The following is a 27017-nucleotide window of genomic DNA, read 5'->3' as shown; positions in this document are numbered from 1 at the left end:
GCGAGGACCAGCTCCATGAAAACACCAACGCTGCTGAATGGGAAAGTGAAAATAACAAAATATCCTACAATGTCAGGAAGGTGTGAACTACACACAGGTTCAGTTACTACTGTAAAACACTTTTATAGAGTTACAGCAGCACAGGATTTAAAGACAAGTGTGAGAAATGTGATGATCTTAAAAACATCTTTACTAACGTTAAAAGTCACTACATGCGTTCTTTAAATATCACCGACAGTCAAAATACAGTATTTATTGCATTAAATGTTTCTAATTTGGATCCTAATTATTCAAAATCTTTCATTATCAGTCATTTAAAGGGATTTCTTTATTCATGAGTTGGTTCATGAGGCTCTAGTGATTGTTTTAAGTGATTGTCTTAATATCTTTTGTTCACGTTCATGAGATTATTAATGGCTTAGTGACGTGAAAAGAGACGTTAAATTTATCCATGTGTTCATTAAATGAGTCCTGGTTGATTCTTCCATGTGAAAACTGATGTTATTCACTTTGTGTTTATGACGTGTGTTAATTACAGGAACTCCATCTCTTCTTCACTTAACCTGAAATTAACACATTTTTCATGGGAAGCTCCTGAAAGTTTATTTTTAACATCAGAATTAGATCCACAATGAATGATTATTGTTTATTTTATTTCTTTATATTTTATTATTTTATATCTATTGAAAAATGCTCCATTTAAATGTCTTTAAATGTATTGTTATGACCGAACATCAGTCCAGTTTCCTGTGATAGAAAACAGAGAAAACAAGCCAGTGAAACTCATCTTTGCTTTTAAAATGAATTTTAAAATATTAACTATTTATTCAAAAAATCTTTACGGATTTATTGAAAAATAATTTCAGGCTTTATTAGTCAGTTTTCAGGTTTCAGTTTTAAAAAGGCTTAATTAATAATCTTCAAAAACTAAATCCATCATGTAATTAAAAAGACATTTAACTGATTTCATGTTTTGCTTTAACAAGTCGTTAATTAACTAACAATATCAACCATGTTCAGGTTTTTTCCAACGTGAAGATTTGTTGCTTTTCTGTTTTATATTATTGCAGATAAATTGATAATTATTACCATTAACTTTAACCGTAGTAATTTAAGTTATTTATAATGTCATGTGCCTAACTGAGGTGTTTAAGGTGGTATTGTCATCTTGTCTATTCAGAAATGCTTTGGTTTAAAGGTTAATTTAAGGTTTAACATTAATGTCAGTTAGTAAAGAAACATATGCAAACACTCCACAAGTAAACATGTATGTTTCCACTTCCTCTGTTTAATACTCTTTATTTTTAAGGAGGTTTGGCATTCAATCACTTTAATGTCAGTTAATAAGAAGTTGTGTCAACAGTTTTCAATGTGTAAACTTTAATATGAACCAAATGAATTGGGTTCATTTTCAAGAGAAACTCACACAAACTTGGACATTTGGTTTTAACAATTGTGATATTAGTTATTAGTGGTTATAAACACTAATCAAAAATTAACTAGTTGTTTAAGGTGGTATCAAAAAGTGGCCTTTTATTTCAATAAAGTTTGGCATTGAATAAAGGTGGATTATTTATTTAAATGTGAGGTTTAACGTTAATGTCAGCTGATAAAAAAGTTAGTTAGTGTTAACTGTATTTAATGAAAGTAAGTGGATAAAATGAGTTTGGATTAACTTTTACATGATTTTAATGAACTTTTTCAGATGTTACAGGATTGTTTCTTCTTACTATCAACAGTGATCAAAAGTTAAGGGGTTTGTTTAAGGTGGTATTAAAAAAATGATGTTAGATTAATGGTTGATGCTCCTCCTCTTCTAAAATCTGCTTTTATTCTAAGGAAGTTTGGCATTGATTGAGATTAAATGACACTAAAGGTTTAACGTTAATGTCCGCTAATTACAACTTATGTTAACTGTATTTAAAAAGGAAATACGTGGATTAATTGAGTTTGGATTTACTTTAACATGATTTTAATGAACTTTTTCAGATGTTACATAAGTGTTTCTTCTTCTACTGACTCAAGGTGATAAACAATGCTCAAAAACTAAATGGTTTATTTAAGGTGGTATTAGAAAATAATGTTAGATTAATGGTTGATGCTCCTCCTCTTCTAAAATCTGCTTTTATTCTAAGGAAGTTTGGCATTGGTTGAGGAGATTAATGACACTAAAGGTTTAACGTTAGTGTCAGCTGATAAAAAGTTGTGTAAACAGTGTCTACTGAGTAAAGAAGCGTAGACGGTGAGTTTAGGTGAACTTTGCTTGATTTTCGTCGACATTTTCAGACGGTACGTGACCGTTTCTTCTAACGTTAGCTAGCTGTTCTCTGACATTTTGTTGGTCTGTTACCGACCGACTGACCGCCAGGCCACAGACTCCTGTTAAAACCGACACAGCGACGTTTTCCCCACTTGTCGTTAATGTCGGTTAACGGTCGCACGCGGTGTTAACGTCGTCTTCAACAGACACATGGACTTAAACTTTAACTTTAGGCCCCGTTAACGCAACTTTACCAGATGCCGCCGCCGCCGCCGATTTACACTGTAACTGGAAATTTGGGTAAACTCACCATTTGAAAACTCGACGTCAAAGTCCAAACACCACCTCCACCGTCCCGGCTGGTGTTCAGATGGGGCCTGACGTGATGTACCGGTGAGGATTTGGGTTTATAAAAGAGAAAGTAGAGGCGGTAAAGTTGTACCGAAGAGAGAAGAGCAGCTTCGGTCCTCCCGCTGCCATAAGAGATGAGGTCACTGCGATAAAAATAAAAGGATGTCGTCATCGGAGCTCCAGTCAAATGAACTCAACAGGCTGCTTAAAGGCGCAGTAACGTCCACACTGAGCCGACACAAAATGACGGCTGCTTTAAGACGTGTCGAAATGACGGGTTCGTGTACGATATGGAAGACTATCACTGCTAAGAAAAATATACATTATAAATGTTAGGAATGACAGAAATAAAGTTACTTATATTGTATATACTTATATAAGTAACTAGAATATAAGTAACTAAACAAAGTAAGTAACTTAACAAAAAAATATAATTAAATATAAAATACATTTTTAAAAATTAAATGTGATTAAATAGAAAATATATATAAAAGTTATATATGAATGTGTGTTTGTGTTGCTTAAATATTTGTTATTTAATTATGGGTGTCCAAGTGACAGGTTCATGTACTGTATGGAAGATTATCACTGCCAAGAAAATATGACAAATGTTAGGAATGACAGAAATTAATTTACTTATATTCTAAGTACTTATATGCTTATATAGGTAACTTGGTAACAATAAAATGTAATTAGATATAAAATATATATCAAGTTACATATGTATGTGTTTGCGGTGTTTAAATGTTTGTTATTTAATTATTGCTGTTTTATATCATTATCCCAGTTTTTCTATAACTTCTTCTATTTCTAAGTAATACACGTTACATATTAATCGATTATCTGCTTTTTTCTCAGTGAGGAAACATTTCACTGCCACTGTCTTGTATAATGTGTTTGTGAAAATAAGTCAAAGTCAAAATAAGACAGTAAGCCAAAATGTTGATTCACATATAAGGTCATATTTTATTTTTTAAATTCACAATAATGACAAAATGAAACAGTATTATGACATTTTAAGTCACAATTATGATGTAAAACAAAGTTATGACTTTCTAAGTTAAAATCAAACAATGGGGTGTCCAGTGACCTAATGGTTAAGGCTGCACTGGATTTGTCATGTACGTCATGTCACATGTGTTTTAATCTAATACATCTTCATAGCTGATAAGCACTAAAACATTCACCAAGTCATCAAAAAGGTCAACTTGAGCACTCGTGTGATAGTAGACCAAAGACTAAACCTCCCGGACTGAACATAAAACAAATACCTGATAATAACTGGATCATAATAATTGTCTATATTGAACAAAAAGGAATAATATCTGCAACATGCAGCAGAATTAACATAAATCAGCTGAGTCTCAGGCAGTTTTTGTCGTGCAGTAACTTCCCTCCTGAGACTGCAGCAACAGGACAGTGAGCAGATCAGGGACAATGGATGTGATGAAGGCAGAAGTGAAAAGTTTTTCATACTGGAGCAATTAGCATGCATGGTTAACTCAGACTGATGAATGTGAGAGAAACGATCAAAGCTCGGAGCTGCTGCAGAGCTGGAAGGAACCAAGATACTGAACCCAGCATTCATCTAATCACACCACAGAGACTATGTCTGTGTATTTATAACTGTTTAAAGCAGGTATATAATCAGATGATATGATTCTTATTGATCAACATTTGTATCTAGGAACATTTGGAATACATCAGGAATGTTCTTATCAATACAACCAGTGTCAGGAGAGAGCGATTGTCTAAGACAATTTTCTTTAAAAAAAAAATAAAATAGCCACAGTGTTTTAAAGAGAGCAGCTCCACCGTCTTCACTTCAGAATAACATTCAGAAGAAATGGACAGAATTTTTATTATTTAAGTTATAAATATAAGGCACTAAGTTAAAAATTTTACTTACTAAATAAAAATGATCACATGAAAACAAATAATTATTATTAAGTAAAACATATGTATTTACTAAGACAAAATGATGAAATCAGAAGTAAAAATTATGAGATATTAAGTAAGAAATTCAACTTTTTGAGTCAAAATTGTGAAACACCAAAACAAAAGTTTTACTTTTTAGGTCAAAGTTATTTTTGAGTAAGAACAATGAAAACAAAAATAAATTCTTACAAACCTTGTCATTCCTGTCATTTCATCTGTTTCTTCTTTTTCTGGCATATGTTCTTTCATACCATTATATCAAAGGAGAAGTGAAAAGATTTGGCAGAAGTGGAACAGTGAGATAAAGGGAAGAGGTCAGTGTTAAACAGAAGTTATTATTCTGTCAGGTGAATGGAACATTATACTGAGGGCTGAATAATGAATAATATCTCAATTATGGGAAATCCAGATGACATATATTCTTGAATTGGATCTTTTACAGAACATACAAGAATGGAAAAGTCAGAATTATGAAATACAAAGTCAAAACTTTTAATTTCTTACTCAACCTTATCAGATATTGAGTCAAAATTTTATTTTTTAAGTAAAAAAATAAGTCATAATTATGAGATACTAAGTCAACTATTTCACAAACCTAGACAAAATTATGAGATATTAAAACATACATTAAATTTACATAGTCACATTTATGAGATACTAAGTGAAAATGGCACTTTTAGGTCAAAATTATGAAGTAATAACGCATAAGTATGAGATACAAAGTCAACAGTTTTATTAACTTTGGCAAAATAATGAGATCTTAAATTTTTGTAGTATAATAGTAAAACTTACTATTCTATTATTTTTAAATACTAAGATACAAACTGACTTTAACGTTGTACTTTTAACTAAAATCAGAAAGAATTATGATTCAAAGTCGAGTCAGGTTTATTTTGTATTAATTTATCGTTTATTGTATTTGTTTATTTTACCATCCTCACACTTCCCTGTTTCCCTGTGGTTCACTTTGTTCATTGTCAATTTCCTTGTATTCAATAAAGATTTGTTGAAGGAAAAAAAATATAGCTGACGTAAGCGCGTTACGTCATGAGGAAACGAGGAAACACGATGTAAACAAAGCGAAACAGCGTCGGGTTAATTACCTGCTTTAATAAAGTCTGAGCGACTGTTTTCACCGCGGATTCACTTTAAGTTCGTTTGTTTATGTCGTTGAGTGTTTTTGTGAACTGAGCTGTTAGCTGACTGGAGCTAACGTCAGCTAGCTGCCAGCACGTTAGCGCTGACCAACATGGATGATAACAAGGTGAGAAGCTTACGGTGACTAAAACCAGTTTACCTGTAACCAGCTTTAACTCGCAGTCAGCTTCGTGTTTATACTGGTTATAACGTTATTAACTGGTTAAAAACCGTCCCGACGGTCACTAACTAGTTTGTGAAGCTGGCTGTGGTAGAATATGGACGTTAGATGAAGCTAACTGTGGCTAATGTTAGCAGCGTCTCCGCAGGTCGTTAAAAGTCTTATAAAGCTTTGAATTCAAGTCTTCAAAAAGCCATGAGAAGGTTTTCAAAGTCTTGAAAGGTCTGGAGTATGTTTTCTTGCTTGCTGTGGACAGTAACATTAGTTATAAGCGTCTGTTGATAAGAAGCTCATCGATTCTTACTGTACTGCAAACTTCATTTAACAAATGAATTATTTAGTATTTTAGTTCGTGAATCCACCCACCAGTTTTCTGACGTGTCCTTTGTGGTCGTTTTATGTCTTTGTGCTCATATTGTGTCTCCTTTTTCTCTCTGTGGTCGTTTTGTGTCTCAGTTGTTCTCAGTTCCCAGATGTACATAACTCATCTGCTATTTTTAAGGATAATCTTTATATAAACAAGCTTACTGGTTAATTGGGTTATTTCATTGTATTTACAGTGGAGGTCAAATAATCCATTGATATTTGTTTCTCTGTAAATCTAAAAGCAGATAAAATGACAAAAGACCTGCATCTTGGCTTTTCTTTGCATGTTTCTGTGTTGTTGTTTGCATTTTGTACTTGTTTCATTGATTCAGTTGAACATGTACCTGCTCTGTTGTCAGATGGTGGCTGGTAAAGTGAAGAAGCCGGGGAAACGCGGCCGTAAACCTGCAAAAATAGACCTGAAGGCCAAACTGGAGCGGAGCCGTCAGAGCGCCAGAGAGTGCAGAGCCAGGAAGAAACTGAGATACCAGTATCTGGAGGAACTGGTTTCCAGTAAGGAGAGAGCTATCTGCGCCCTGCGTGAGGAGCTGGAGATGGTGAAGAAAAATTTTAATCATGAAGCTGATTATTAAATAGTTTCTCTCAGACTGTGAGACAGAAACAGTCAAATCAATTTTTAATATTTTACTCTATCAAATTAACAGTTAATTTCCTCCTTAAATGTTTTTGTAGAAACTGAAAAAGAAAAAATAACAAAACAGCAAAAATTGTAATATTTTAAACACAGAGTCACACAAAGACAAAAAATACTAAAAACAAAAACAGCACTTACAACTGGTAATATTTTATAGATATTAAAAATGTAGCACAAAATAAGTTGGATCAACATATGACTTCAGACTGTAAGATTTAATAAATAAAATAAACAATGGCAAAAATGTAGTTTCCCTTAGAACAGACTAGAGCTGAAACTTAGTCAAATTTAATCAACAACATTTGAGATTATTCATATCAGATAATTAATCATTAAGTCATTGTTTTCAGCTTTGCAAAAGTGAATATTGTCTGATTTTCATTATCATGTGACTGTAAAATGGCCACTGTCAGAGTTTGAGGTCAGCAGGATGACTGAGTGATTTCCATCATTGATATGTGATGTGTAAATGCTGCAGCAAAGCTCCAGTCTGTGAACAAGGTAAGAAACACATCACAGACACGTGGTGGAGGTTTCTCCTGAAATCAGCTCATGTCCGTTGTTATTAGTTTTTTATTAAATTCTCACTGGTGATTTTATTGTAAAGGTTTTTGTGTCCAATCAGTGAGTTTTACATATTCAGATCTGAACTCTGAAGTCAGATTTAATCCGCTGATCTCACTTTGTGACAGAAGCTCAGTGGTTCCCAAACTGTTTCACTCACGCTCAGTTCTGGAGGCGGGAAACTGTCACAGCTCCAGTGATGCACTGAAGAAGCTGAGCTGCATTTTATTGCAACTATATTATCTGGAACATGTTCTGCATGAATCTGAATCCAGAGTCGAATCCACTTTTTGAATCCAAATCCTTTCAACCTGCTCATCGAATCTCATGAAGTTCATGTCATCAAAACTTATTGATTATTGCTTTGATGCATAGAAAGTTGAACTGTGATCAGCTGATAAAGAAATAATCTGCTGATCTGATGTGACAATGAAAGTTTTATGAATTACTTACATGAATCCAGCTTCTTGTGTAAATGTGAAATAACTTTCAAAAGTAAGATGACACACTGATCTAACTAGGAACTGATCAGCTGATCAACCTGTAGCTACAACCTGGAATAAGATGGAACCGAGTTTTAATGTCTTCTGACTGTTATAAGTAAACATTTCCACCTCAGACTGAAAACCTGCTCAGACTCAGCTTCAGCTTCAGTTTGGGAACAGCTGGTCTAGTGTTCATGTTTAACAAGCCTGTGATAGTTCAGACTCTGACTGCAGAGTTTAAATGTTTGTTCCACATCTCTTATCTTTGTTGCTTTCTTCCTGACAGTATAAACAGTGGTGCTCGGCCATGGATCAGGGGAAGATCCCCTCAGAGATTAAAGCTCTGCTGACCGGAGACGAGCAGAAGCTGCCTCAGGGCGGCAGCAGCACCAAGACGTCCAAGAACAAGAACAACATCAGCAGCAACGGTCAGGGTTAGTGTGACGGAGGAAGAGGGAAACCTCCGCCTGTGACGGAGGTCAGAGACTGATGACGTGAAAATCACCTACAAACTCACAGATTACAGTTCCTGAACAGGAACCTGCATGTAACTCATAACCTTCTTATTGCCTAGTTATTCCAGTGGCTAATCTGTATCTGACAGTCGTTTCACAGTTTCACAGTTTTCCTAAAACTTTCACTTTCATGTGTTCATAGCAGTGAGACACAAACCAGTCCAGTTCACCAGGCTGCGTTCAGAAAACACTGAGTCCTTCATCGGGGTGTTGGAGGTCGTTTCTGTCACGTGACTTATATAATAAGAATATAAAACGATGTTCCTGTCGTGTTTTTACAAACCCAGAATTCCTCCCTCTGTCTTTATGTTCATCAGGTTTAAACCAGGAACTAGATCTGAAAACAGAAATTACTACATTCCATTCTTGTTCTTAAAACAAGATGAACTTTTAGTTAAAACCACAAAGTGTCAGGTTCAACCACAGATCCACTGTGAAGGGAATATGGAAGCCCAGAGAGGTCACTCCGCTTGCCTCTCTTGGCGTCCCTAGTTTCATCTATAAGCATTAAAAGATATTTTAGATGCACATTTTACAAACAAGTGGAGCTGAATTTCACTAAAACATTATCTACGTGGTGCTCAACATTTTACTGACTGTTACATGAAAAATGAAAGTTAAACTTTTACCAAAAAAACAAAGTTTTAGACACAAAGTTTTGGCGTGTGGATTGTTGTGATACTTGATTAAAAGTTGATTCTAAATTTTTCTGGAAAACAGGAAACGTTTGGGCACCACAACGAGAACAAGTAAAAAGGTTCAATTTCCCTTTTTCAATACAAAACAATTAAACTCTTTGATTAAAGAAAGATTATAGATAGAACCCTTTATACTGAAAAATTTCCCCACAAAAACAGTAAATTATTCTTCTCTATAAATCAGTTATTTATAACACAGGAAACTCGCACCTCTTCCATCTCTTCATCCCTCAGCTTGTTTGATTTGATTTAGTTTTTAACTTTTAATTTGTCATGTGAAGTGTTTATTAGAGTGTTCTGGAAAGTTCTTTCATTATTAAATCCTTTATTCAACCAGGTAAATGTCTCACTGAGATTAAAATCTCTCTCAGCAGTGACCTGGTCAACAGAGCAGTTTTATTAGTTTTATTAGCACTTTATCATTTCTTTTTTTAACACTTTATTGTGTCAGTTAATGTTATTGAAAGATTATACATTTCTTGTTATTCAAACATTTTGACTCAAACTTTTTGACCTTTTTATAACTTTTTTTTCCTCACCCCATCCCAGAATACAGTGCATACATAAAGCAGTAGAGTGATAACGGCATAGTTATTACTGATCATAACTTCAATCTTCATTAACCTCAGAACTTCCTTTAAGAAAAGTTCATAACAAACTACAAAACAGGTTTCACATCTGGTTCCTGGTTCAAACTCAACAGTTAGAAATCTAAGATGACATCGTTGTTGTTGTTGTTGTTGTTGTTGTTTATACTTATGATGGTTTATGAGTCACATGACTGACGGACTGAGACGCTGTGATGAAGGTGAAGAACTGAACGGATCTTGAGCTGGTTTGTTGTTTCACATGTGAACAGCTTCACTTTGCTCTAAAAGTCTGAAGAGGATAAACATGATGGAGGACATTTCATTTTTAAATCTGACTAATGAAGTTGTAGCATGATGATGATGATGATGATGATGAGAGGAGAATGTACAGTGATGATGAAGAGTGAGGGATATATTTTTGTATTAGTATTTTCTATGGGCTCAGAGGAAGCCGCTGTGGAGTGACTTGTTGATGAATGTTTGGTCCAGACTGGATTTGTTGGTAAAATGATGTTAAATTATAGATAAACAACGAGCAGGTTCCCGCCCACAGCTTTTTATTGTTTTATAGAAATGACTGTTTGTTACTGTTTGTCGTGTGTATTCAGATCCCTGCAGGCGTTTCCCTTCGATTCATTTCGGACCAAATTTAAGCTTCTTTTTTTTATTTTTTTTTATTAGTGAGCTGATGAAAATCCTCATTAAAGTTTGTGCACTTTCTTAAATTTGGCAGAAGCACTTTGTTAGACGATTGTAGGCCGAAGCTTCGCAGCGATGATCTGTGAATCTGAACTTTGTTTCTTCAACAAAATAAAAGTGTGTTTGACTGTGACTGACGGGAGAAACTCTGCTGCTCCTTCATTTAACAAACTGATCACTGAATAAAACACAGCAAAGTTACTGTGGTCATTAACTGCCCAAAAGTATGGAGGACTAGGGATGTAGTAAAAGAAAAGTAATAAAGCATTTCCAACAGTGAATTGAAATGTTGCTAAAAAAAGGAAAACATCACAAACGTGGATGAAAACATTGAGGCCAGTTGAGTTTTTGCTGCTTTTACTAAATATATTTAAAATGATAAAAGAATAATTTATTTGTAAATACAGGAACACATTGTCTAGACAAACTTCAAAACATTACAACCGTGTGTGTGTGTGTGTGTGTGTGTCTCTGTGTGTGTGTGTATGTGTGTGTGTGTGTGTGTGTGTGTGTGTGCGTCTGCGTCTGTCTCTCTGTGTGTGTGTGTGTCTCTGTGTGTGTCTCTGTGTGTGTGTGTCTGTGTGTGTGTGTGTGTGTGTCTCTGTGTGTGTGTGTGTGTGTAAAAGTAAACAGAATTGAAGTATAAAGCATGGACCTTTAAATCACAGTATATTTGACAGGTTACAGAAAGTTTCACACGTGTTTCATCACAAAATGTCAGTGTGTGTGTTTGTTTTTATTTTTACAAGCAGGTAAAAGCATCAGAACTGAGACAGGTGAGGATCGTTTCAGGACAGGTGACTCTGCATCCACCTGAACACTCTCTGGTGCTGCAGCAGCTTCTGGACACTTAAACTTTAAGTCTGAAAAAGAATACAGACTTTACCTGGATCAAGATTAAAGCTGCAACTTATTATTTTTTATTATCGATTAATCTATTGATTACTTACTTGATTAATCGATTAATCCTTTGGCTGTGAAGACCAAGGTAATGTCACCAAAACACAAGATTTTCAACATGTTTTTGTCAGAAAATGCCCAAAATATTTAATTAATTATGAAAGTAGTTGCAGATGAATGAATGAATTAATAGTGTAGCCACACTGGGCTGTATGTTCACTAGAATAGAAAACCAATAGAAGGATGGAAAACTGATAATGTTTCTATTGTTAGCTCTTCATCGTTAGTGGGATGAAGATGTAAATTGGAAAATGTTGTTACCTAAGTCAAACAGTTTATGTACGGTGGCTGTTTTAGGACATTTCAGCCTTGAGCTTTACACTGAGGTCCATTCACATCTGGCATTAGCAGCACTTTCAGGTGAAAAGTGACATTAGCATGATAACGTTATTGCGCATGTCGACTATGACAGAAAGTTAATGGAGCTCAGTGCAGATGTTAGCGATATACAGCACCAGAGTCTTTACAGGTTTTATTTCTCGGGGAGAGTAAATCACATACAAGTGAATATAACCTTGTGTGACAAATATTTCACGACTTCCCCCTTGGTCTTTTCCCATTGTCTCGTCTCACCTCCGGATGTAAAACAAGAGTCGTCTACCGACTGCACCACCCGAGAAATCCTTCAACCTGATCTCCACATTAACATCTCCCTGTGTCCAGATTCAGCTGCTGATCTGGTGAGTATGAAGAAAACAGAAACCAGGTCTGTTGTGGTGAAGTGAAACATCAGAGTTTACTCTCACAGTGAGGTGTCATCTGTAAAAAGTCCTGCCACACTTCTGGAACAGCTCTTGATTGATTACAGGTGAGTTTTCTGTCACTACTCTGAGTAGTAAGTTTAATTTTATTGGTCCAGTATTTTTAGGTTAATTTCCTGGAAACTTTCCTTGTAATTTCGTGAAAATCAGCTGGTGTTTGGATGTAAACTACAATGTTTCAAGAAAAATCTAGTAAATGATGTATTAAGGAAGTGACAAAGAGTTCATAACCAGACGTCAGTTTCCATCAGTTTCCATCAGTTTCCATCAGTTTCCATCAGTTTCCATCAGTTTCCATCAGTTTCCTAGAAAAACAAAATTCTTAATTGTTGATTAGATAGAAAATGTTCCACTAAGTCTCTTTGGAACCAAGCTGATGGACAAATTAAAAAAATAGAAAATAAGTCTTTGTGACCAAGAATTTGAGAATAAATTTTGCTTCAGGACCAGTTGAGGAGCTGGTCCTGAAGCAGGGCAGGACTTCAACTTGATTCACCTAAATTTACAAAGTGGGAGAAGCCACTGGTTCCATAAGTATTTTCCCTCACTTAAAATTCCCATTTCTTTAAATGATCTCCTCTGGTCAAAGTAGAAACACAGGACTCTCCTGGAGAACTGAACCATGCTATAGCTTTATGTTAATTCTATTTATTTTAACTTTGCTTTTAGCCCAGACGTTATACAGGACACCAGAGTTCATGTCCAAGTAATTTGCCTTTTTATTTACTGAGCTCTTTCCCAACCAAACTGTACCATACTGGCTTTTTAACAGGATGATTCTTACCAACATTAGACGTTTTAGATGACACAGTTTCTCTTTCACATTCATGTCAACAGCCTCGTAGTTCTGACTTTTTATTAAAGAACCAGATACTTTCAAATTTAAATGTTCATGTATGAGTGATTCAACCAAGGAGAGTTTATGAAGTGAACTCCTGGTCCTCCTCCCACTTTGCAGCTCTGTAACCTGTTGTTTTACTTTGAGATAAGTCCACACAATTATAACCTGAACAAACTGCCCTTTTAGCGCTTTGTTAGCTAGCCAACTTACCATTTTTCTTAATGTAGCAAAGCAGATGACGTCATTGTTAACAAACGGCTACTAATGTTAGCTTCTACCACATGCATTACTGCAGCAAATCCGACACAACAGGTCACTGATAGAGGGCCACAGACTATGGTTAGCTAGCTAACAAGCTAATATTATCAAAACACAAAATCTGATGCATCAATGGCAACACGATCCATCAAAACACAGCACAGAAATAAAGAATGGTTCAAATCTGAAGTATAAAATTGGCTGGCTGTTCACAGCTGTTGAGAACCTCCAATATGGCTGCCAGGTGTGTTACATCAGAAAAAAGCCCTTTATACAAACTAAATACATTCTGTTTCTGTGAGCTTTTAGTTGTATACAGAGCTAGCACATTAGCCTTCAGCTAGCTCACCTGCCAATACTGACGTGCTGTTGCTGTATAAAGTTTCACACTGGATCATTTTTGTATGATCACAGTTTCAAAATCACCCAATCTACACAAAAGTGTTTGGTGGATTGGAGTTTGTGAGCCAGGCAACCTTCTTCTCCTTCGCCTCTCGGTCAAACGTATCGTAAACCGAGTCCTTAGCGACCGTCTTTGCTTGCACTGGGATGTCAACCACCCCGACGTAGTTCTTTTTGGCCACCCGAGAGCTCGCTGTAATGGTGTACGCGTTGCTGCGGTAGCATTTCATGGACGACATGCAGAAGGTCTCCCTCATGCCCCTCCTGAAGTTTGCATTGTAGACCGAGTACAGGGTCGGTTTGGACGCCGTGGAGCTGAAGGAGATCCAGGCGATGGCCGTGAAGAAGAGCAGCCCCTGCCTGCTGGGTTCATCGGACTCCCTCGGGTGCCACAGCTGGGCGACGTAGAAGGGTGTCCAGGTGAGGAAGAAAACTGAGTTTAGCATGAGGAACATCTTGATGGTCTTGACTTTAGTCCGTGGGACGATGTTCATTGTCCGACGCACCGTGTGGCCATCTGCGCTGATCCTCCAGATGTGACGGACCACCCGCTGGTAGAACGACACAACCAATGCCACCGGGACAAGAAAACCTAATAGCAGGTGAACGGCGGCATAGGCTATACTGCCCCAGCTGTCCGGGAGGAAAAAGTCACAATGACTGCCGACTGTAGACGTGGATCCATAGAAGAAGAAGCAGGGTGAAACGAAGGCTGCATCAAACAGCCATGAGGCCAAGATCATCTTCTTCGCTTTCTCCCTGGACACCTTGAAGCTGAGCGGGTAGACGATGGTGTAGAAGCGGTCTACAGAGATGGAAAGCAGGACGTAAACCTGCACACCAGGACACAGGTGCTGCAGGTAGCGTACAGCTTTACAGGCAGCAGCGCTCAGCGGCCATCGTCCTGAGGCGACCTGCAGGAGGACAAACGGGGCGCAGCCCAGGCTCATGAGCAGGTCGGCACAGGCCATAGACACCACAAAGTAGTTGGTGGTGGACTGAGTCCGTCGGCTCCGGTGGATGACCAGGCAGACGAGGGCATTTCCCAAGATGGAGACCAGCCAGAGAACCCCAAACACCAAGCCCAGGACGGCAACCTCGCCTGAAGTCAGCTCATACGAGGTGGAGGTCCTGTTGGGCTGGCCAGGGGACGGGCCCTCGAGGCTGCTCAGGGGAGTTGTGGGTAAAGTTGCCAGGACAGTCGAGTTTTCCCTCTCAGAGTAGTTAAATGACATCTGATATGTGAAGGACGGAGAGTAAAGGGAGGGGTTGACTCCAACTGTTTTTGATGACTGGGCATAAACCATAGCTATACAGCTGCACCGGAGAGGAGCTGTGGAGACAGAGAGACAGGTTCATCATTAGTTCAGACACTGGACTCTGTCGGGCCTGAACCAAGTGTTAACATGTTTATCCAGATGCCCAGAACAAAGAAGTGTTTCCCCCTACAGTAGGACTAGTCAAGTACAGTTGGTGAACAGTCATACCAAACCTGGCAACCTCATTGTACAACAAGATTTCAGGAAGCTGCACCCAGATGCTGAAGAAAGAATTCCAACAATTAAGGTTGGTTGGTTTGTAGTTACATAGGAAGGAAAGTTAGTTAGCTGGGCACTTGGTTGGTTGGTTGGTTGGTTGGTTGGTTGGTTGGTTGATTGGTTGGTTGGTTGGTGTATTGTTACATTGGTTGGTTGGTATTAAAGTAATGTTCTCTAATGCCTTAAAGACCCTGGTAAAGATGCTTCTTGTTGACTCCAATGACAAATAACAACATATTTAAAAGAATTAGAGTGCGGTCTCTAACTAAGAAAGTCAACATCACTGAGTGAAACAGCGACATGCCTCAGCTGGCTCATTAGGACTTTAAAAACTTTAGAAATGTCTAATGAAGACATAGTTCCACTTCAGAAATCACATCTGGGGAAACGTGAACTCTCTGGAAACTGAAGGTTTCCAGAGATTTTACACTTTCATACACGTTCATACACGTTTCCTGGAAACATCAGAGTTTTAAAATGTAAATCTACAAACTCCTCACTTTCTTTTTATACAAATATAAACACATATAACATATTGAACACATCAGCAGCAGATAATTCCCAGCCTGTGCTGCAGGTTGATTTCATTAGTCCGTCACAGGGATCCAGTTCAGTGTCCACAGAGACCCCGCCCTCCTCTGAGGTCGCCCATTAACGCTGTGGAAAAGCTCATGAGGGAGAAGCTCAGTGTTTATCGCTGCCTCTGTGTTTACTCTGCTGGATTTCCCTCTTAGCAACCTCCTCCATCCTGACTGATGGTTGGATGGTAAACCACTGAAACCAGTGAAACCAGGCCACAACACAGACCTACACTGGGTAGGAGGAGACTAGTCCGACATTTACTGAACATATTGGTAATTAAAAACTGATTATGTGAATTAAACTCTGCTTTATTGTCAGATAAGTCAAAATAAAACAATAAAAACACATGTTAACAAACAGCAACTGATACTGATGGTTGTTTTTATGATTTGGCTTAAATCCTCACTCACTCAGAAACTGTTTAAAAACACAAGCCTCGTGATTTTATCTTTGTAAATCATGTGAAAATCCTGATATCACTGTGGAACAGCTGCTTATGATCTAACAGGAGAACAGCGAGAGAAAACAGATGCATTATTATGTTGTTATATACAGTATTATAAGAAAATACAACAATGGACTGATCAGTATGAAACATATATAACAATTAATGTATTTTAATATTCTGTAAACTGCTCTGGCAACAACATGTTTTTGTTCATGCCAATAAAGCTTCTCGAATTGAAAACTTATATTTAACAATGTTTATCCCTCTGAAAATCTGGTTCAGTATCATCAGGTAAAGTCTGACTTCTTGATAATGAACTAAAACCAGGTTCAGAAAAGACCAGGATCAGGACTACACCCAAAAGTATTCAATAACAGTTTTATTTACAGGTATATTTAAACAGGTTTAAACAACTTATTATACAGTAAATGTAGAATTTAAAGTCACATAGGAAACTGCACATGATCACTAATGACAGTAACCTCTTACTTGAAAAGAGCAAGTTAACTTTAAAAAATGAAGTAAATAAAAATATAAAGTCAACATATCTAAGCTCTAAATCTAATAGTTGTACAGTATTTGCTTAGTTTTTTCAAGGCAATCAAATTGTCACATTTTACAGAGCAGTGAAAATCACCAAGAAGGAAACTGATAAAACCCAGATCTGTTCTTACTGTAATTTAAAGTCATTTTTATAAACAGTCTTTAATGTTTTGTTGACGTCAGATACACATCGCTTCACATTTAGGCCTGATTTAAACACTGGGACTGATGGGGTTAATCCACACAGTGGCCACTTTATTAGGTACACCTGTATGTGCTAATACAATCCAATACACCTGTGCTGACAGAGACTCTACCTTTATGAAGATCATAGTGTCCAGTTTGTGTCAGAGACATGTTTAATTAACTCATTTCTAATATTTTATCCTCCATAATTCCACATTAACTACATTAATAATAATCGAAGGGTTGAAGAAGAACTCATATTGTTTATTTAATTAAAAGTATAAATATGACAGTAAAACTACTTATTATAAGCAACAGTATGTTTTATATTATTATATTATTATATCTTATTACCTTATTATATTGTAGTTTTTACCGATGCAGGTGTTTTTTGTGGATTTAAACTACTTTATACACAGTTATTGGTTTGTTCAATAACACTAAGTGTATAATCTGATTATATGTAATAAACTACATTGGAGTCAGAGTATAATTCAGCATCAATGTGAATAAAGCAGAAATAATATTTTACGTATGAACTGTATTTGAGTTAAAGTACTTAATTACTTTCTAACGCAGTTTGCAGTTAAATCTTTACATGTGTCAGATAATAACAAACATCCCCCCTGAACTGTAGAGAAACAGAAGTTAATAGTAGTATATGATGCAAATATTAATTGATAACTATTTTCTTGATTATTTAATGAATTGTTTGTTTTATTAAATGTCAGAAAATATTGTCACAGATTCTTTTAATGACGTTTAAAGATGTCACAGTGACCTGAACATAAAACACAAAATCTGACACTGGTGAATATAAGAGCTTTGATTAACTAATTACTAAATTATTATAGTTGACAATTTTCTTTCAATTAACTGAGTTATTGATCAGCTGTTTCAGCTGTGTAGTCATGTGTTAAATGTGTGCTTAAGTACAGTATTGAATCACTTACATTACACCACGCGCTACGTAAATGATATCATATATCTCAACAAATATAGTTTGTATTAAACCACATTAAAGGTCTCTGATGTAAAGGACTGAAACACAAACCTGTTCACACCTTTATAAAAGAACTGTGGCTCCTTTAAATCCAACCTGGACTCAGTGAAGAGTTGAACTCTTCATGGAAAAACACTGAGACACAATTCAACTGTTTAAAGTCAATTATTATGTTTTTTAATTATGAAACATTTAAAGCTTAAAATTCATCTTAAAATAAAACGATCCAGTTTCCTCAGCATCACAACACGGAGTAAACACACTGTGGCTGTTTGTTCCTGCTGCACAACAACACAATACGCCTGCAGCTGATACTCAGCAGTTTAAATATGATAAATATGATTATTTTATAAATAAATATGAACATATGTTTCACAGGCTCAGCTCCATCCTACACTCTGATCTTCATCACAGCTTCTTCATCTTTAAAACAGGGGCTATAATCGATCAATCATTAATCAATCAACAAACAAACAAACAAATAAACAGATGAACAAGCTGACACAGACCAGGACCGGCGGCGGAGCAGCATCACGGATCCAGCCTGCGACATGTCTGCTCCTGCATCTGGTCCTCCGCGGTGGGAGACTGATGCAGGAGGAAGGACCAGAAAAACCTGGTCAATAAAACCGGATTAAAGGCGGACCGCGGGTCCCGGTCCGCAGCGGATCAGACCGGATCCGAGTTGGAACCCGCCGCCTCACGGTGTCAGTGAGCCCCGGCAGAGGAGCGTGTGTTTGTGGGTGAAATGTCGGTGTTTTGTCGGCGGACTCACCGGAGAGCAGAGCAGGAACAGACGCTTCATTTTGGTGTTTTTCCGTGATTCAGAGAGGGAGGAGGAGGAGGAGGAGGAGGAGGGGGGGGGAGGGGGAGGGGGAGGGAGGAGGGGGAAGGGAGGAAGAGGAGGAGGAGGTCCAGCAGGCAGCAGACACCATGGCTGTTTGGTCCGTGAGTCTGTCCACCTGTCTGTCTGACTGATGAAGAGGAGTGAGCAGTGCCGGATGAAGCTGATTCTGGGGCCCAAAGCAGAAACCACCCCTTCACTGTTCTATGGTTCTACTGTTCTACGGTTCTACTGTTTCCTACTGTTTCCTACTGTTCTACTGTTTCCTACTGTTCTACTGTTTCCTACTCTTCTACTGTTCTACGGTTCTACTGTTTCCTACTGTTTCCTACTGTTTCCTACTGTTTCCTACTGTTTCCTACTGTTTCCTACTGTTCTACTGTTTCCTACTCTTCTACTGTTCTACTGGTTCCTACTGGTTCTACTGTTTCCTACTGGTTCCTACTGTTTCCTACTGTTTCCTACTGTTCTACGGTTCTACTGTTTCCTACTCTTCTACTGTTCTACAGTTCTACTGGTTCCTACTGGTTCCTACTGTTCTACTGTTTCCTACTGTTTCCTACTGTTCTACTGTTTCCTACTGTTTCCTACTGTTTCCTACTGTTCTACTGTTTCCTACTGTTCTACTGTTCTACTGTTTCCTACTGTTTCCTACTGTTCTACTGTTTCCTACTGGTTCCTACTGTTCTACTGTTTCCTACTGTTTCTTACTGTTTCCTACTGTTCTACTGTTTCCTACTGTTCTACTGTTCTACTGTTTCCTACTGGTTCCTACTGTTCTACTGTTTCCTACTGTTCTACTGTTCTACTGTTTCCTACTGTTTCCTACTGTTTCTTACTGTTCTACTTCATACGGTTCTACTGTTTCCTATTGTTTCCGACTGATCTACTGTTTTCTATTGTTTCCTACTGTTCTACTGTTTCCTACTGGTTCCTACTGTTCTACTGGTTCCTACTGTTCTACTGTTTCCTACTGGTTCCTACTGTTCTACTGGTTCCTACTGTTCTACTGTTTCCTACTGTTCTACTGTTTCCTACTGTTCTACGGTTCTACTATCCTACTGTTTCCTACTGTTCTACTGTTTCCTACTGTTTCCTACTGTTCTACTGTTCTACTGTTCTACTGTTTCCTACTCTTCTACTGTTCTACGGTTCTACTGTTTCCTACTGTTTCCTACTGTTCTACTGTTTCCTACTGCTCTACTTTTTCCCACTGTTTCCGACTGTTCTACGGTTCTACTGTTTCCTACTGTTCTACTGTTTCCTACTCTTCTACTGTTCTACTGGTTCCTACTGGTTCCTACTGTTCTACTGTTTCCTACTGTTTCCTACTGTTCTACTGTTTCCTACTGTTTCCTACTGTTCTACTGTTTCCTACTGTTTCCTACTGTTCTACTGTTTCCTACTCTTCTACTGTTCTACTGGTTCCTACTGGTTCCTACTGTTTCCTACTGTTTCCTACTGTTTCCTACTGTTCTACTGTTTCCTACTGTTCTACTGTTTCCTACTGTTCTACTGTTCTACTGTTTCCTACTGGTTCCTACTCTTCTACTGTTTCCTACTGTTCTACTGTTTCCTACTGGTTCCTACTGTTCTACTGTTTCCTACTGTTTCCTACTGTTTCCTACTGTTCTACTGTTTCCTACTGTTCTACTGTTCTACTGTTTCCTACTGGTTCCTACTGTTCTACTGTTTCCTACTGTTCTACTGTTCTACTGTTTCCTACTGTTCTACTGTTCTACTGTTTCCTACTGGTTCCTACTGTTTTACTGTTTCCTACTGTTTCCTACTGTTTCTTACTGTTCTAATTCATACGGTTCTACTGTTTCCTATTGTTTCCGACTGATCTACTGTTTTCTATTGTTTCCTACTGTTCTACTGTTTCCTACTGTTCTACTGTTTCCTACTGTTCTACTGTTTCCTACTGTTTCCTACTGGTTCCTACTGTTCTACTGTTTCCCACTGTTCTACTGTTTCGTACTGGTTCCTACTGTTCTACTGTTTCCTACTGTTCTACTGTTTCCTACTGTTCCACGGTTCTACTGTTTCCTACTGTTTCCTACTGTTCTACTGTTTCCTACTGTTTCCTACTGTTCTACTGTTCTACTGTTTCCTACTGTTCTACTGTTCTACTGTTTCCTACTGTTCTACTGTTCTACTGTTTCCTACTGTTTCTTACTGTTCTACTACTTCATACGGTTCTACTGTTTCCTAACGCTTCCGACTGATCTACTGTTGCCTACTGTTTCCTACTGTTCTACTGTTTCCTACTGGTTCCTACTGTTCTACTGTTTCCTACTGTTCTACGGTTCTACTGTTTCCTACTGGTTCCTACTGTTCTACCGTTTCCTATTGGTTCCTACTGTTCTACTGTTTCCTACTGTTCTACGGTTCTACTGTTTCCTACTGGTTCCTACTGTTTCCTACTGTTCTACTGTTTCCTACTGGTTCCTACTGTTCTACTGTTTCCTACTGGTTCCCACTGTTCTACTGTTTCCTACTGTTCTACTGTTTCCTACTGTTTCCTACTGTTCTACTGTTTCCTACTGTTCTACTGTTTCCTACTGTTCTACGGTTCTACTGTTTCCTACTGTTTCCTCCTGTTCTACTGGTTCCTACTGTTCTACTGTTTCCTACTGTTCTACTGTTTCCTACTGTTTCCTACTGTTCTACTGTTTCCTACTGTTCTACTGTTTCCTACTGTTTCTTACTGTTCTACTTTTCTCTACTGTTCTACTTTTGTCTAATGTTCTACTGTTCCCTACTGTTATACTTTTCTCTACTTTTCTCTACTGTTCCCTAATGTTCTCTACTGTTCCTTACTGTTCTACCTTTCTCTACTTTTATTTTTGATGTCCGTTGACCTTCACACTGTGATGGCGGTCCTCTCTCTCTCTCTCTCTCTCTCTGCAACATGTCTGCTCTATAAAAGGAAATGATGTTGTCCATCTACAATTATTGGTCTGATGCTGACGGGGGCTGCTGTCGCAGCACGTTGTCATGGCAACCACAGCGCCAAGGAGACAGTGATTTTCCAACAGGCCAGTTGCTAAAGGCAACCAACAATGGTGCTGATGGGAGGGAGGAGGAGGAAGAGGAGGGACAGAGAGAGAGAGAGAGACTCATGTAACACATAATAAAACCTCATAGGTATGGAAGCCCATTCCTGCCAAATAAGAGATCCCATTCACATATGATGAAAAAAAAAAAGAAATTATACATGATAACATACTGAGTCATAACTTTGTGTTCATAAGTCTTAATTATGCAGTTTTTATTTTGATAAATTTCATCAAAAAAAAGACCAACTCATCATTTTGTGTAAACCAAAAATGAAAGTGTTTTTTTTTCTTTTTTATATTGACGGTTACCTGTCATGACATACTAAAGGTCAGTTCATTTAATGTTAATCAATATATTTATTTATTTGACTTTTTAAATTAAAAACATTGGTAATTGGCTGTTTTTTTATTGGTCAATAAATAACTATTACTTTCTTCTAGAACAATGAATTACTAAATGCAAATTCAAAATTATTAATGTAATGAAAGTGACAGAAGTGATTTAATAAATCAGTAGTACAATAGTCAAACTGGTCTGATAAATCAATAAATAATGATTCAAAAGGTTAAAGTGAAACTAATGTGGATCTGGACTTGGTTGAAAAGTGACCAACCATCACACCCATACATACACACATACATACTTTCAGATGTTGTTCCTGCCCTTGTGCTTACTGCTTTGTGTACTGTACCCTGGTCTCCTGTTTTGGTTTGCATTGCCTGAATTTCTGGTTCCTGGGAGACTTCAACTCTCTTAGTTTGCTGAATGGCTGCACCTGTGAGGAAGGGCATCAAAGCCAGGTTTCTTCGGCCTTGTCTCTCTCTCTCACTGGAATCCCGAGCTCCTGACATCCTCTTCATTTGTGGTTTTTGTTTTCCACCAAACAAAACAAGTCACAAACACACATGGCTTTCCCTATATCCCACATCTCCACTACACACTAATCACTGACCTAACATCCCATGAACTTTATTTGTTACAAATTTGAATTAAAAGAAATATTGCTTAAGACGACGGTGTGGAAGTTCCTTAATTGTTATGATTTACATGAACTGTTCTTAACAATACATACATACACATGTAGATTGATTCATTGATAAAAATGTCATAGCATAGGGGCATTGAGTGGCACAGTGGGTTGAACAGGTGCCCCATATGTAGAGGCTACAGTCCTCGCTCCAGCATAGTATAGTAAGGCACAAAAATGACATAGTATAGTAAAGCATAAAAACAACAAAGTGTAGCAAGGCATAGAAACGTCATAGTATAATAAGGCATAGTATAGTAAGGCATAAAAAGGCATAAAACCAAATAGTATAGTAAGGCATAAAAACGCATAAAAACGACATAGTATAGTAAGGCATAAAAAGGCATAAAAACGACATAGTATAGTAAGGCATAAAAACGTCATAGTATAGTAAGGCATAAAAAGGCATAAAAACGTCATAGTATAGTAAGGCATAAAAAGGCATAAAAACGTCATAGTATAGTAAGGCATAAAAAGGCATAAAAACGACATAGTATAGTAAGGCATAAAAAGGCATAAAAACTTTATAGTATAGTAAGGCATAAAAAGGCATAAAAAGGACATAGTATAGTGAGGCATAAAAACGTCATAGTATAGTAAGGCATAAAAACTTTATAGTATAGTGAGAAATAAAAAGAACATAGTATAGTAAGGCATAAAAAGGCATAAAAACGACATAGTATAGTAAGGCATAAAAAGGCATAAAAAGGACATAGTATAGTAAGGCATAAAAAGGCATAAAAACGACATAGTATAGTAAGGCATAAAAACGACATAGTATGGTAAGGCATAAAAAGGCATAAAAAGGACATAGTATAGTAAGGCATAAAAAGGCATAAAAACGTCATAGTATAGTAAGGCATGAAAAGTCATAGTATAGTAAGGCATAAAAAGGCCTGAAAACGTCATAGTATAGTAAGGCATAAAAAGGCATAAAAACGTCATAGTATAGTAAGGCATAAAAAGGCATAAAAACGTCATAGTATAGTAAGGCATAAAAAGGCATAAAAACGACATAGTATAGTAAGGCATAAAAACGACATAGTATAGTAAGGCATAAAAAGGCATAATAACAACATAGTATAGTAAGGCATAAAACCGACATAGTATGGTAAGGCATAAAAAGGCATAAAAACGTCATAGTATAGTAAGGCATAAAAAGGCATAAAAACTTTATAGTATAGTAAGGCATAAAAAGGCATAAAAAGGACATAGTATAGTGAGGCATAAAAACGTCATAGTATGGTAAGGCATAAAAAGGCAGAAAAACGTCATAGTATAGTAAGGCATAAAAAGGCATAAAAACGTCATAGTATGGTAAGGCATAAAAAGGCAGAAAAATGTCATAGTATAGTAAGGCATAAAAAGGCATAAAAACGACATAGTATAGTAAGGCATAAAAACGTCATAGTATAATAAGGCATAAAAAGGCATAAAACGACATATAATAGTAAGGCATAAGAACTTCATAGTATTGTAAGGCATAAAAAGGCATAAAAACGTCATAATATAGTAAGGCATAAAAAGGCATATAAACGACATAGTATAGTGAGGCATAAAAACGTCATAGTATAGTAAGGCATAAAAAGGCATAAAAACGACATAGTATAGTAAGGCATAAAAACGACATAGTATAGTAAGGCATAAAAAGGCATAAAAACGTCATAGTATAGTAAGGCATAAAAACGTCATAGTATAGTAAGGCATAAAAAGGCATAAAAATGTCATAGTATAGTAAGGCATAAAAACGTCATAGTATAGTAAGGCATAAAAAGGCATAAAAACGTCATAGTATAGTAAGGCATAAAAAGGCATAAAAACTTCATAGTATAGTAAGGCATAAAAAGGCATAAAAACGTCATAGTATAGTAAGGCATGAAAAGTCATAGTATAGTAAGACATAAAAAAGGCATAAAAACGTCATAGTATAGTAAGGCATAAAAAGGCATAAAAACGTCATAGTATAGTAAGGCATAAAAAGGCATAAAAACGACATAGTATAGTAGGCATAAAAAGGTCATAGTATAGTAAGGCATAAAAAGGCATAAAAAGGTCATAGTATAGTAAGGCATAAAAAGGCATAAAAAGGTCATAGTATAGTAAGGCATAAAAACGTCATAGTATATAAGGCATAAAAAGGTCATAGTATAGTAAGGCATAAAAAGGCATAAAAAGGTCATAGTATAGTAAAGCATAAAAAGGCATAAAAACTTCATAGTATAGTAAGGCATAAAAACGTCATAATATAGTAATGCATAAAAAGGCATAAAAACGACATAGTATAGTGAGGCATAAAAACGTCATAGTATAGTAAGGCATAAAAATGCATAAAACGACATAGTACAGTGAGGCATAAAAACGACATATAATAGTAAGGCATAAAAACGTCATAGTATAGTAAGGCATGAAAAGTCATAGTATAGTAAGGCATAAAAAGGCATAAAAACGTCATAGTATAGTAAGGCATAAAAAGGCATAAAAACGTCATAGTATAGTAAGGCATAAAAAGGCATAAAAACGACATAGTATGGTAAGGCATAAAAAGGCATAAAAACGTCATAGTATAGTAAGGCATAAAAAGGCATAAAAACGTCATAGTATAGTAAGGCATAAAAAGGCATAAAAACGTCATAGTATAGTAAGGCATGAAAAGTCATAGTATAGTAAGGCATAAAAAGGCATAAAAACGACATAGTATAGAAAGGCACAAAAACTTTATTGTATAGTAAGGCATAAAAAGGCATAAAAACGACATATAATAGTAAGGCATAAAAACGTCATAGTATAGTAAGGCATAAAAAGGCATAAAAACGTCATAGTATAGTAAGGCATGAAAAGTCATAGTATAGTAAGGCATAAAAACGTCATAGTATAGTAAGGCATAAAAAGGCATAAAAAGGTCATAGTATAGTAAGGCATAAAAAGGCATAAAAACGTCATAGTATAGTAAGGCATAAAAAGGCATAAAAACGTCATAGTATAGTAAGGCATAAAAAGGTCATAATATAGTAAGGCATAAAAAGGCATAAAAACGTCATAGTATAGTAAGGCATAAAAAGGCATAAAAACGTCATAGTATAGTAAGGCATGAAAAGTCATAGTATAGTAAGGCATAAAAACGTCATAGTATAGTAAGGCATAAAAAGGCATAAAAACGTCATAGTATGGTAAGGCATAAAAAGGCAGAAAAACGTCATAGTATAGTAAGGCATAAAAAGGCATAAAAACGTCATAGTATAGTAAGGCATAAAAAGGTCATAATATAGTGAGGCATAAAAAGGCATAAAAACGTCATAGTATAGTAAGGCATAAAAAGGCATAAAAACGTCATAGTATAGTAAGGCATGAAAAGTCATAGTATAGTAAGGCATAAAAACGACATAGTATAGTAAGGCATAAAAAGGTCATAGTATAGTAAGGCATAAAAAGGCATAAAACCGACATATAATAGTAAGGCATAAGAACTTCATAGTATTGTAAGGCATAAAAAGCATAAAAACGTCATAATATAGTAAGGCATAAAAAGGCATATAAACGACATAGTATAGTGAGGCATAAAAACGTCATAGTATAGTAAGGCATAAAAAGGCATAAAAACGACATAGTATAGTAAGGCATAAAAACGTCATAGTATAGTAAGGCATAAAAAGGCATAAAAATGTCATAGTATAGTAAGGCATAAAAACGTCATAGTATAGTAAGGCATAAAAAGGCATAAAAACGTCATAGTATAGTAAGGCATAAAAAGGCATAAAAACGACATAGTATAGTAAGGCATAAAAACGACATAGTATGGTAAGGCATAAAAAGGCATAAAAACGACATAATATAGAAAGGCATAAAAACTTTATTGTATAGTAAGGCATAAAAAGGCATAAAACGACATAGTACAGTGAGGCATAAAAACGACATATAATAGTAAGACATAAAAACGTCATAGTATAGTAAGGCATAAAAACGTCATAGTATAGTAAGGCATAAAAAGGCATAAAAACGTCATAGTATAGTAAGGCATAAAACCGACATAGTATGGTAAGGCATAAAAAGGCATAAAAACGTCATAGTATAGTAAGGCATAAAAAGGCATAAAAACTTTATAGTATAGTAAGGCATAAAAAGGCA

The 27017-nt window shown here is 36.5% G+C and overlaps 2 protein-coding genes across 3 annotated transcripts; one reads left to right on the top strand and one right to left on the bottom strand.

Annotated features, from left to right (window-relative positions):
• The first annotated feature begins 5576 nt into the window (after window positions 1-5576).
• crebl2 (cAMP responsive element binding protein-like 2) lies at window positions 5577-10572 on the top strand. Its single transcript, XM_056367660.1, has 3 exons — window positions 5577-5813; window positions 6593-6790; window positions 8224-10572. Exons 1-3 carry the CDS (start codon window positions 5799-5801, stop codon window positions 8374-8376), a joined length of 366 nt encoding a protein of 121 aa, XP_056223635.1. The 5' UTR covers window positions 5577-5798; the 3' UTR covers window positions 8377-10572.
• A 232-nt stretch (window positions 10573-10804) lies between these two features.
• On the bottom strand, window positions 10805-18856 carry gpr19 (G protein-coupled receptor 19). Of its 2 annotated transcripts, none has more exons than XM_056367652.1 (2): window positions 18737-18856; window positions 10805-14994 (listed from the first exon to the last, which is right to left on the bottom strand). In XM_056367652.1, exon 2 carries the CDS (start codon window positions 14966-14968, stop codon window positions 13691-13693), a length of 1278 nt encoding a protein of 425 aa, XP_056223627.1. In that variant the 5' UTR covers window positions 14969-14994; window positions 18737-18856; the 3' UTR covers window positions 10805-13690. The 2 variants fall into 2 exon arrangements, with proteins under 2 accessions (XP_056223627.1, XP_056223628.1); XM_056367653.1 differs by lacking the exon at window positions 18737-18856 and adding an exon at window positions 18471-18723.
• Window positions 18857-27017: the final 8161 nt, after the last annotated feature.

This window comes from Seriola aureovittata, chromosome 22 (assembly GCF_021018895.1).
Source record: "Seriola aureovittata isolate HTS-2021-v1 ecotype China chromosome 22, ASM2101889v1, whole genome shotgun sequence".
Lineage (NCBI taxonomy): Eukaryota > Metazoa > Chordata > Actinopteri > Carangiformes > Carangidae > Seriola > Seriola aureovittata.
The sequence above is the reverse complement of the archived record's forward strand: the minus strand, read 5'-3'. Positions and strand labels throughout refer to the sequence as shown.

What these genes read in the sequence shown, in the direction of transcription:
- crebl2 (XM_056367660.1), top strand. An exon ending in TGCGTGAGGAGCTGGAGATG is followed by an intron (nt 6,791 to 8,223) that starts GTGAAGAAAAAT and finishes TCTTCCTGACAG; the next exon opens with TATAAACAGTGGTGCTCGGC.
- gpr19 (XM_056367652.1), bottom strand. Translation starts at nt 14,968, where the DNA reads ATGGTTTATGCCCAGTCATCAAAAACAGTTGGAGTCAACCCCTCCCTT.